Here is a 12614-nt window from a genome sequence, read left to right on the forward strand (position 1 = left end):
AGAGTGAGAAGGAGCTCTCACCAGCTCAGCAAATGGTGGCTTCTCATCACAGCAGCTGCCCAAAATGAACTGAAGCAGCACACAGGAAAAGCCTCTCCCCTCCCAGGTGCTGGGGGTCTGTTTCTCACCTCTGCCCCACCATTAAGTTGGAATCTAGAGTCATCAGCCTCACCTTTGTTCTCGGTCCTGGCACTTCAACTCCCAAAACCTTTGTGTTGGTAGTGAGAGAAAAATTCCCTGAAAGACCCCTCACTCCCACACACCTTTTCTTGTTTGAACCTTTAACACCAATAAAAAAGTGAGCTTATTAGGCAAGATTCTGGGATAAAGTGTTCTGTCGTGGATGAAATGATTGTGGGAAACAAGTGATTATGAAAGAAAGAAACTGTGATTAAGAAACTATTTTTTGTATAATAAAATGCAAATAGAAAAAATATTACTGTGTATTACTGCTACGCACTTTCCTCTGGGAGTTTTTTTAATGTCTTTGTTGTTTAAACCCCTTCTGCCTTCAACTACTCAACAGCATATGTTATAAAATTGTTTTCTTCTGCTTTTACAGTACATGTGGTCTAAAGTTTTTCCTGTTGTCTGTCTGCCTGATTAAAGCTTTTAATGAGGTAGCAGTGGAAACAGATTAATGGAGTCTTCTGTATATAGCCTTATACACTGATCAAGCACAGAGTTCTATATATTGCTAATTAAATAATGATGTTTGGGACTCTGTAACTTACAAAGATTTAAAAAATAATTTATCTTTGATTTTTACTGTGTATTAATTTGAAGCTATCCATAGCTGTATTTTTTTTCCCTCTTCTCCCTCTCTCCTCCCATTTTTCTGCATTTGTGTCTTTGTTTTTTCATCCTGGACCATGTCTGGGTGCCAGAACTGAGGGAAAGGTCCTTGTCATTTTATCATTTTTCACGTTCCTATTGCTGGCTCTGTGTGACCCATATGAGAAAGCTGTATGATTTTATTCAGAGAGAACAAAGTCAGGGGGAAGGGGCTGTAAGGTCAGTAAGCTGAGACAAGTTAGGACAAGAAGTCAGCAAGTCAAGGGATTAGACCTGGGTTTAATTTGGCTGCGTGGTTTGAGAGATGGGTAAATGAAAGACTGAACTGGAGAAAAAGCAGGAGAGTAAAGCTGTAAGGAAGAGGAATGGGATACAATAGGGTTTAAGACATTTTATGTATACTTTGGGCACCCTGTTGTAAATGGATGCTTTCATGCCCAACCTTCAACTGAAGGTGCAGACAAGTTAAATTCTTTTCAGAATGGCTAGAGATGGTAGGTGCTTTGGTGAGTGCACTGTTATGTAGCATTTGCAAGAGAACATTGTCTTCTAGCTCAGCTGAAGGAGAAGCTTTAGTTTTGAATAATAATAGGAAAGAAAATGACAGTTAAGAGTCATCAAAATCTTTTGCATCAGTTACACTAACATTTGTAGTTATCGTTCACATTTTTGGCATCTCTTGTTTCGCTAACGAAATCATTCAGCTTACATTTGAAATTTCATTATCTGGTGCAATAAAGTTACATGTTCTGTCACCAAAATAAACCAAGTAATTGAGCACTTATGTTTGTTTTATACATAACAAGGTTCTTGGCTGTCTTCTTTAAACCTAGCTTACTTTTTAATGTGAAATTGTGGATAGTGCTTCAGAATTAAGGTCCTCCCTCCAGTCTTGGGTAAGCAGGCTGTCACACCTCTGTGATACTCTGTTTCACTGACCTTGTTTTGTTGCCTCAAAACACCTTTCCTTGGGTGTAACTGATTTGTCTAACCTCTGACTTGTTCTTATGTTGCCAGATAGTTTATCTTGAATATGTTTCTTCTCTTTCCCTAAACTGGAAATTTAAGGTGTGGAGGAAGGATTGAAGTGTCTTTCCTCATTCTTAGTACGTTTTAAAGGTGTGTCACCTGTATACATTCTGATATTTTCGAACAATAGACTTAAAGTCCTTTTCTGCAAAGACAGATGCATCTCAGTGATGGCTGACATCAGAACAGCAGCATGTGCCTGCTGAGGACAATATGAGCTCAGATGGGTGAAGTTACTTGGGCATGGGGCATTTCTGGGATTGAGGCCTTAGTCTATAACTACTGTGATGAAATTTGGAAGGCAAGCTGTTGTGCAAACCTGCTGTTTACATGTGAGCTGTTCTATGTAGTAAGTTGGCCATTTAAAGGGGGGCTCTCAACCATTCAAATTAAGGCTATTGTAAAACTCACTTTAGGCCTTAAAACAAATGTTCATAATATTGTATACTCCATAGTACCCAAAATACTTTGTTAACTAGAGACACCATTTCACTAAAATTTCAGAATTTGCTAAACTTCACAAGAGAAATAACTGACATACTCTTTGGAATATAAAAATATCAGACAGTTCAAATCAGGCACTTTCTCAAACCATGTAGAAAAAGAGTAATTTGGAAAGATTAAATTGTACAGGCTTTTAGATATTAAAAAAAAGACTGGCTTTACTAGGTCAGGTTAGTATGCATAGTATCTTTCAACACAAACACAAACCCACTTTTCATGGTATTGTAGGAGGGGGAATACACACAGTGGTAGTGAGTGTGAACAATGAGAATACAAGCTGCTGGTAATTGAGAAAGGAAAATGATTACTCTGCTTTTTAAGAGTAGACAAAGGACTGCATTTGGTAGCCAATCTACATGCAGTGACCTTGGAAGAGCTGTTGTAATTTATTATTAGGTGGACTCTTGAAATTTCATGTAGCAAATATGAAGTCATATCTGCTTTGCACTACAAACTGCTTGTGATGATATTCCCTTTTATCCAAACTTGATCAGATATGCTCTGCAACAAGTTAAAAAACTGAATTTTAGTCTTGTGTAGAAATTTTGCATGTGCCTTAGTCCCGTGAACAAGTTTAGGCCAACAAATGAGGTATTTCTTTGCTGTGACTGATATAATTGTCAGTTCTTAGACATTGCAATCTTTCGGTAACCACATCAGACTCTTAAACTATATAAGGTGCTCTGCCAGACTTTTCTAATACAAGTCCTTTATATCCTTCATTTCATATTCTCTCAAATATTAAGCTGAATTTATAGTTTTGTGTTCTACAATCAACATATAATAAATGCACTAATAGTTCATTCTGTAAGAATTCTTTCCTCAGGCTACAGAAAGTGTATTTCTTCCTAGTGTGAATGACTTTTTATTTAGAGCCTTACAATGAGATTACAGACTATTTCCAAGTGCTGTTGAGTTAAGGAGTTGAGAATGCTCAGGGTTTTCTGTTTTACTTCTCCATAAATAAAGGATGTGGGTAATTTAAAGTTGAAAGGTGCTTAGGTTTTGTTTTTTCGCAGTTGAAAGTAAATGGTGGTAATGCATGATGGCTCTGAAAGTCACACCAGTTTTTGATTTGCACGATATTAAGATTTCTGTTTGTTTTGTTGAAAAGATTGTAGGAGGCCACTTTTCAGAAAGCATTTGCTTGCATGGATGATAGCAAATGGAACTGTCTGTTTAACTCGGAAGACACCACCAGTAATTTAGAATTGATCTGTGGCTCAAGGGTTCCCTTTATCTTGGAGATAAGATAGTCTTTAAAGTTTTAAATATATTTTGCTATATGCTCATTTTCTCCCTTTTCTCACATGTTTTTCCATTAATAGAAATACCAGCATCTTCTTAATGTTTGTATTGGAGCTGTATTTTTAAGATTTAATATATTTACAGGTCTGTGAAGTAAATTCAACAGATCTTTATGTCCTACTGTGTGCTCAGAAAGATCACTTACAGTACACAGTTTGTAACATTGGCTTATAAAAGAAACAGCTTTCTTAAGAACATACTTGGAAAATTATTTAAGAAACTAACACATTTGAAAACTAAAATAGTTGTCTGTCTGCCACACTGAGAGATGTGCAAAGGCATACCTAATAAAATTAATTCCTTGTTTGCTGTGTGAATGAAACTGAAGCAGGGCCTTGGTGCTGCTGGGATGCAGTATTTTCAACTTTGCTACCTGCTGAAGGGGAAGAAAAGGAAAAACAATATGCACATCTTCCATATATATTTTACTACAAATGGACCAACTGTGGAAATCTCCTGTAAAATTTTTTTTCTTATCGATTTTTTATCAGCAGTTAAAAGATAGGACCCATACAAGATCATATATTAACCATAAAACTATATATAAATTCAATATGTAATAATACCTATTTCGAATGGAAACAATTATGTAGTCAGTTTAAGGTTTCCTGTCTTTAAATACCAGCTGTTTGAAGTGCTTGGGTTTTGCCAAAGCTGTAACAGCAACTGTTTGATGATGCATCACATGAACATCTCGGTTAGCATTCATGTGGGTTGTTGCCTATTTTCAGTCTGTGACTTTTAAAGGACTCAGAGCATTTTGCCAATGAGTAGAGTAATGCAAGTTAAGTGTGGACTTGTGTTTATTACATCGGCTCCCACCCCCATCCCAAGATTTTAGTGTGAGTATGGATGTTACATAGTTGTAATATCAGAGTAATCATCACCGAAAAATTGAGATACCAGACCATTTCAGTTAGGTATGTAGTTATATTCTTATGTTAATGTCTTTGATATTAGCCACCAGCACACTTGCAGCAAGCGTGGGTAGTGCCCTTCCCAAATCTTCTTTTGCGAAGCCTTGCCATGATGATGGTGAATGTCTTTGATTCCCCATGTTTAAATCCGCCAGTCACTGCTGTAGAACTGGAAGCTCTGTGTGGATGGGGGGCTGTTGGTGACAGTGGGGTGAGGTGACCCTGTGGAGCAGAGGGCTTGGCTGGGGGTGGGTTGCAGTTATTCTTCCTCGGTAGTAATCATTTTGATGTCTGAAAAGAGTAAATAAAATACCTAGGAGACAGCTTTCCCCTCACCATGAGCGATACATGAACCTTCCCTTCCAGATAAAACGCTATTGTATGTTTAACAAGCCTCTGCAGGCGTGGCCGCAGAAAGGAGCACGAAGTCAAGGTAGCTCTCTCTGGTGGCTGGTGTGCCCTTAGGGCGAGCCGGGGCCCGGCCGTGCCCCTGCTGTCCCGGAGGCGGCCCGGGCGGGCTCACCTGTGACACGGGCCGGGCCCCAAGCACCGCCGGGGGGGGCTGTGCCGGGGCGGCTGTCCCGGGGGAGCTGTCCTGGGGGACTGTCCCGGTGTTCCGGCCGCCCTCGGGGGGGCTGTCCCTTGGGGGAGACTGTCCCGTAGGGCCTGTGCCGGGAGATCTGTCCCGGTGTTCCGCCGCCCCCGGGGCCGCTCGGCGTTGCGGGCGCAGGTGGCGCTGGCGGGGCCGGTCCGCGCTGACATCACGGCGGGGCCGGGCCCGGCTCTGCAGAGCCACGGCGGCGGCGCAGCCCCGGCCCGCCAACATGGCAGCGGCCCCCGCGGCCGCCCGGGCGTGAGCGATGCCGCGGCCCTGCTGAGCCGGCGGGCGGGCCCGCGTCCGGCACCTCCATGGATGTCTCTGCCGATCCCTACCTGCCCTACGATGGAGGAGGAGGAGACGGCATTCCGCTCCGCGAGTTGCATAAACGAGGTACGCCGGGTTGGGTTCGGGGTACTTGTTTGCATATCTGTACGTGCGGCACTGCCGCTCAGGTTTGAAGCAGCGCCGTAAAGAAAGGCGTGTTAATTGCGGCACCGCTTTGTTTGGCCAGCCCGAGGCCTTCTGTCGGAGGGCAGTGCAGTTCTGGCCGGTTCCTGCGCTGTCAGGGATTGTTGTCTCTGCGGGCGGATCGGTCCTGCTTCACAGCCCAGCGCCCGGTGACTCCATCTTCGATGTGTGTGTGTGTGGCAGCCTTGCCTTTCGCTCGATCTCCTTTTTGTTTGGTTTTTGTTTTGTCTTTTTTTGGTTTGGGGGTTTTTTTTAATCAATAAAACTATCTCGTGCACAAATAAAAGACAAACACCAAAACCCGAAACCCTCCCCGAACTGTTTTTCATTGGCTATGACCAAATTAGCAAGAGTTATTAAAGAGGCTATTTTCGTTTCATACCTTTCACTAACTTGATTAGGAATGGTGTTTGTCTGGCTTTGAAGTTTCCCTACGTGCTTTTAGACTTGACTCTTTGTTGCCGGCTGTGACATGTGAAGGAAAGCTCTGCACTGGTAACATGTCAGCTCAGCAAATATTGATGGGCTCTTACCGAGCTGGTACTTTGCAGTAGGTGCTTCGCACTGTTGCTTGCAAGGAAGCAGGTTTAGAAAGAAAGCAGTGTTACCAATGTTCACGGGGTAAAAATCCTCTTCTAAGCTTGCATTTTGTGTTTTACTGCAAATTTAAAGCAGAATACATGCTGTGAAGATTTGGCTTTGTACTGAAAGAAGTTGTAGGAATGAAAGTTATGCCTTCGAATGCTTGAGGATGTGTTTTTCCTTGGTTGGATTTGATGGTTACAATGTGGTATTTAAAACGGTGAATGTGGTGAATTCCACTTTTGTTAGAATTGACCAATCTAAAATTAGAAAGTTATCAACATCTATAGGTGTTAGCGAAGGCATTAGAGAGGAGATAGACTGAGAATAAAGATGGGATTTGCATAATTTTTTCCCATGTGTATTTATTGTTGCACGTGTCCTTCCAAATTCTTATTTCCATAAATAAATTGGTTCACAATTTATCTTCATTTAACATTTTTTCTGGTTTTAGTAGCTTACATAGAAGGTTATTTTTTGCTTTTTTACAATTCTTATAGTGTGTTTTCAGTATATCTTAAAAATATCAAGATGTTCCAATACAGTTCATTTTAGACAAGCAAATTTTACGCTGCCCAGATCTTTATTATATAGCAAGTTCTGGATAATTCTCTAAGTCAGACTTTAGAATCACTTCTGAGAAATTGAGGATGCTGTTTTCTTAGAGCAGTTGCAAAATGTGAATTGGAGGCCTTCTCAGTGTTGTATGTAAACACCTGAAGGGACAGTGCAGAGGAGGCAGAGACTTCTCATTGTTGCCCAGTGGCAGGACCAGAGGCAATGGGCACAGACTGAACATGGGAGGTGCCCTCTGAACATCAGGAAACAGCTTTTTACTGCAGAGTTCACTGAGCACTGTAACAGGTCACCCAGAGAGGTTGTGAAATCTCCTTCCTCAGAGATAGACAAATGCCTGTGGACACAGCCCTGGGAAACCAGCTGTAGGTGGCCCTGCTTGAGCAGCGGGCTGGGACAGGATGACCTCCAGCCTTCAAGATGACCCTTCCAACCTGAACCATTCTGTGAGACTAGATTTGTACTTAGATTTAAATATGCAAACTGATACACAGCCCTAACGTGACACTTTTCAGACTCTGCAAGTTATAGTTAGGCATTGAAATGTGATCAGCTGTATATTTCTGGAAATTAACAGGTTTTAGTTGATTTTTACAATACAAAAAAGTAGATACTTGCAGTGTAAAATGGTGTCTGGCACACTGGAGTTTTGCTGTTAAACTTTACAAATACTCTAATGAAAACAGTGGAAGGTTCAACTAGGTAGTTCCATTGTGATGACACTGTTGGGAGCCAACAAGGCAATTCCCACTTCTGACTTTTAATTTTTTTGCAGTTTCACTGAATTCCATTAGGGCTACTCTAATACTGTATTTCAAAACAAGTGTTACTGGTGCTTGTTGGGCTTGCTATAGTGAGTTTACATTAAAAAAACCCAACCAAACAACAACAAAACTCGAACAGTGTTTGCATAATCTCTTGCACTTCTGAATTTTTTCACGTGTCTCCAGAACAGTTTGTTCCACAGATTTAATCAAAATTTGTGGGGATTTCGTGTTTATTTACAATACCACAATAATTTGTTATTGTGATTTAACTGTCAAAGTAAGGCTTAAAAAACTAGCAGACAAAACCAGAAATGCAAAGTAAATCCTTGACTTTATGTGTGTCTGAAAAAGGATACTGCCAAGAATTTTTTCCTCTCATGTAGATTTCAGAACATTGTAATAACAAGCTCAAACAACGTGAATAAAGATATTCTGAGAAAACAAACTTAATTGTTAAAGCCTGTGGAATTTTTTCTCTTATTTACACACTGACAGCTCTTCTGTCCTACAGAATAACGTTCACGTCGTGCAAAACTGCTTTTGTTGCAGTGACATCAAAGCATTTGTTGCACTAATTGACTGCAGTGGCTGGCCCAAAGTAGCTCCACCTCAGCAATTATGAAGTGACTGTTTAAATCATTAGGGGTCTTTGAGGTTTATTTAACGGCCTTTACTAATGTTCAGTGAGATGACATACAAGTACATTGTTATTAAAGGCTTGATCTGTTTGCTTGCATTAAGAAGTGTTTTTTTTCAGTGCTAGTACACTGTGAAATATCAAATGGAAATATGCAAAAATACACATTTCTTTATTGTATTTATCTTTCATGTTGATTACTCATTATGATCTCTTTAAAATAAAAAGAATATTTTTGAATATTTCTTACTGGAAGTTCCTTTAACTTGTGCTGTCCCAAATGCATCATTCCAGACCTACTTGTCCTCCCTGATACAGTGAAATAAACTTTAGGAACACAGTTCATTTCTACTCTCTTCTCTACTAACTGAAAGATTTAAAAATCCTGCTTCTCAGAAAGGGTTTAAAAGTTCTGGTTTAGGATTGCATATATCCTAAGTAACTGCCATGCACACTTTTTCATAAGAATTTTCCATATAATAAACCATATGCCTGAATATACACAATGTAAATGAATTACTTGTGTTGCCCTTGGATTTATTTTTGCATCGTTTTTGCTGGATGGACCCTTTTGAAAGTTCCAAATTAGCAGTATCTTGCTTGGCTTCCAGCTCTTCATATACATGCTCACAGTGTTTGATATTCCCTGCCCTGTCCCTTTTTATTCCTAAATAAGCATTCATTTTACCACTCTTAAAAAATCTGAAATCAATAGTAATACATGCATAGTGGCCAGGCTACCAGTTACAAGATTTGATAATCAGCAAGCATAAGTTGCTAACTTGCTTCTATTTTTTGCACATACTTAAACACATCTTAGGTTTAATATTTTGGAAGCCCTCAGGCAAAATTAAAGAAATTTTGTTGGACTAATAATCTGTGATTGAGTCAGTAGCCAGGAGATGTGAAAATTATGTATATAAAGAGCATGCCGGATTTACTGATGACTTAGTTTTAGTAAACCTAAATTTTGAGAGAGACAAAATAACTCAGTATTTCATTTGTTGTGAACCACTCACCACTCACGTGGGTGCAAATCCTCTTGTTTAGGCTACACTAATAACAGTAACATTGGGGAAATCTGTTGGCCTGCAGCCCCACCTGTTACTGTGGGCTGTGGGGCAGAGGATGTTTAATAATATCCCGGGAGGAGTTTGAGTCAGACGCCTACTGAGCCAGGTCACATCCTCTAAGAGATGAAAGTTATGCTTTTGTATTTTAGGCTGCAGTTCTCTCTAAGGGCCTTTTACATTTAAAAATTAGTAATACATCAAAAGTCATTAGGTACTGAAGTGTGGCCTTTGAAGGAAATGGCTGTGAAAACTGTGTACACATGCTCAGAGATAGGGTTTAACCCTGGAATTTTGTTGGTAGCAGAGGAAGAGTAAAAAAATTAATGTTTAGACTAATAACATGTTCATGACAGAAAATGTAATCAAGATTACTATCGATCTCTAACGTTGAGTATTTTGAGAAAAAAGCATTACTTGGAGAAATTCAGCATGGTTATTATGTCACTGCATTTCTGCTGTGCTTTGTTTGAAGGTTCCTAGGATAAAAAGGGGATAAGGATTTTCAATTATGAGTTTAGTATGTTTGACTTTGGTGATTAACATAAAGTACCATGAGATGTAACTACAGTTCACTGTAGGTAGTTACTGGTTGTCTGTCTGCATGTGCTGTAAGGCTGGTAAGCTTCTCTATCAAGCATGTGTTTCTCAGTTTGGGAAATCTTTTGATTCACTTCTGTCTGAGATATTAGAAACCAAATGAACAGGCCAAGATTATGCCCTCCTTGGGCCTGAATGTGGTCTGATTGGCAAAATTGGTTTTTTTGTTGCATCCTGTCTTTGCCCTCCAAACAACATATACATAAGTTGTTCTTAAGTGTGTGCAGCAGCAGCACTTAGAAATCTGATTATCTAAATTTCTGGTGTTCTGACTCTTATGGCCTTGGTCATCGTTAGAGTATAGATAACTTCCCTTTTGAATTGTTTATCTAAATTTATATATTTTTATACCTTTTATTTTTCTCATGTCCTCCCTCACTGATCATCACTCTAAGTTTTGTAGTGGGAGGATCTCCATAACTCTTCACTTGCATATCTGAAGTCCCTATTCCTTAAAGGCATAACTAAATAAATATAGTCCATTCTGCCTTTAAGGCTACAAGAAAAGAAATCTGTGACAATAAAGTAATTTTTTTGTATTACATCATAGAAACAGATACATTTCTCCCACCTAAAGTAAAAGCCAAAGTGTTTGGGGTTTTTTTATCCCCCTCTTTCTGCCCATTTGTGGTGGACATGAATCTTCAGAAGTCTTGGTTTACCTCAGAGCTGCTACTACTGAACTTTCATTTAACTCCTAATTTTTTTAAGGTTGTTTTTAAACCCAGATCTGTTTGCAGGCAGAAGAAATGGAGGGGACTATCATGCAGTACTTTGTGAAAACATTTTATTTCTTTTTCCTATTCTTCAAAACTTGTTCTGAGTCTTCCTGTTTCCCACTTGGCAGATTTTTTCCAGTTGATTTTTTTTTTCAGTTTGCGTGTATGTAAAGTGTCAATTTTGTATGCATTTTGATTGTAACAGAGAGACCAATTTGTGCTTGTAAGCCTTTGATGCAGTTTAGAAGAGCTGACTGAAGAGGCAGGCTGGAAATTAATTGTTGCACACAAAGGGGAATGTATTACTTGATTGCAAAGACTTTAACATCATTTATCATCCACAGCAAATGATAGCACTCTGGCATCATGTGCTGTGCTTCTGATTCTGAAATTTAAAAATTACTTCCAGCCAGGGAAATAAAATAGTGCTTAATGACTCTTTTTGAGTGGTTACAGAGGAATTTAAATAAACTGGCAATTGTTTCTTGTCTTTGTAATGGAAAGTCTCATATTCTGAGGTCTGAATATCAATAGAGAAGGAAGCTGAGGCACTAACACACACCTTGTGTACACATCTTCTTTGTTACAAGCCTAAGTGATCCCTGTGGTATGTGTTGCATGCAGGGCACTTCCCTGCCTCCCTTCCCCCTGCCACCTAATGCCCAAGGACACACGGGTGAAGCAAAGCCTTGGATTAGTATTGGCCTCCGGAACGCTACAGCCCCTGCTGATTTTAACACTCAGCAGATTTGGATGGTCATGTCAGAGGGAGCTTATTCCAGCCTTCAGTGTAAACTGATTAGCTTCATTTTCACTCACAGAGGTGCATTTATTTTTTTCGTCCTCCTTTCACACTGCTGGGAATAGCCCAAATGAGGCACATTGCCCTGCTGTCAGCCAGAAGGACAGTGGCTGAGGGGAATGCTCTGTAGTTGGGCACTGTTTAGAAAAAGAAATGTGTGAGCAGCAGCAAACTAGTGTATTCTTGCTCTAAGAGTTAGTAATTGCGCTGCTTGTAGAGAAATGTCTGTGAGAAATTGGGTCCTATTACTGCTCTGCCATTGAATCCAGTATTGTTTATCTGTTCTTGTCTTCACAACTCTGGAATGTTTCTAAACCTTGGGAATTTTGAGTTCTTTGAGTACTTACTGTATAGTGTCTGGACATTAATATTTATATAGAAGTTTGGAGGGTTTTCCAGCAGAAAGATACAATCTAACAAGCCCAAAGGGTATTTCAGTATAACTAGCCTGAAAATTTGTTGCTGGGGAAGGACATGAACTTGCACGTTGTTCCCTGTCTGTTCTCTCAGTTTGTGCTCTTGCACTGACTGTTTCTTCTCCAACAGCACAGAGCTTGATTCCAGTCCTGTATAATGGCAGAGTTTTTGGGGTTTAGTTTTGTCTGCTTAGTTGGATTTCCATGTTGGCTTGGTTTACTGTGCAGTCAGATCCGAGGATGACAGAGCTGATCCAAGGGTGAGAGTGGGATTGGGTGACCAAGAATGGGAGGGAGAAATAGAGGGAGCAGGATCTATTTGTGTGGCAGCAGTCAGATCAGCTCAGTCTAATTGTGTAATTATGTTCAGAAAGATATGTCTCATTTCTTAAAATGGTGTAAGGTAATCCATGCTCAGTTTGAGATAGTGGTGTGTTTTGTGATTTGCATTCAGAAGATGTATATCATACGCTGTGTAGCAGGTAGAAGGGGTCTTTGACATAAAATTATGATCCCTTGTTCACTCTGATAGCCACCCTCTTAAGGGCCTGTTCATGTCTCAGTTCTTTACCTAATTCTGTCGTGAGGCTGTAGCCGTGAGGATTTATTCACCTGGTGATACTGGGTAATTGTTCAGATAATCACATGATGGAGGAGCACATAAAAATGTGTCGTGCACTGTTTGAGTACCCAGGGTGCAACATTTGTCTTATATCTTGAAGTTTCTCTTCTTATTATTTTTATGAGAAAAGAAGGAACACTGTTTACAAGGAAAGAGTTGTGGAAGATTGTTAAACAGGAGCATCACATATGTTGCAAAACT

General features: G+C 40.0%; 1 protein-coding gene across 4 annotated transcripts in view; it reads left to right on the forward strand.

Moving 5' to 3' along the window:
• CLCN3 (chloride voltage-gated channel 3) overlaps positions 1-12614 on the forward strand; it is a 68517-nt gene that overhangs the window by 23466 nt on the left and 32437 nt on the right. For 2 of the 4 annotated variants that reach the window (XM_071556231.1, XM_071556234.1), the window contains exon 1: positions 5340-5544. The exons of the other annotated variants lie outside the window; for them this stretch is intronic. In XM_071556231.1, the coding sequence (XP_071412332.1) occupies positions 5463-5544 (82 nt within the window). In that variant the 5' untranslated portion in view covers positions 5340-5462. Of the gene's footprint in view, positions 1-5339; positions 5545-12614 lie in introns of those variants that run through there. 4 annotated transcript variants of the gene reach the window in all.

The sequence above is a fragment of the Pithys albifrons genome, chromosome 5, assembly GCF_047495875.1.
Source record: "Pithys albifrons albifrons isolate INPA30051 chromosome 5, PitAlb_v1, whole genome shotgun sequence".
NCBI lineage: Eukaryota > Metazoa > Chordata > Aves > Passeriformes > Thamnophilidae > Pithys > Pithys albifrons.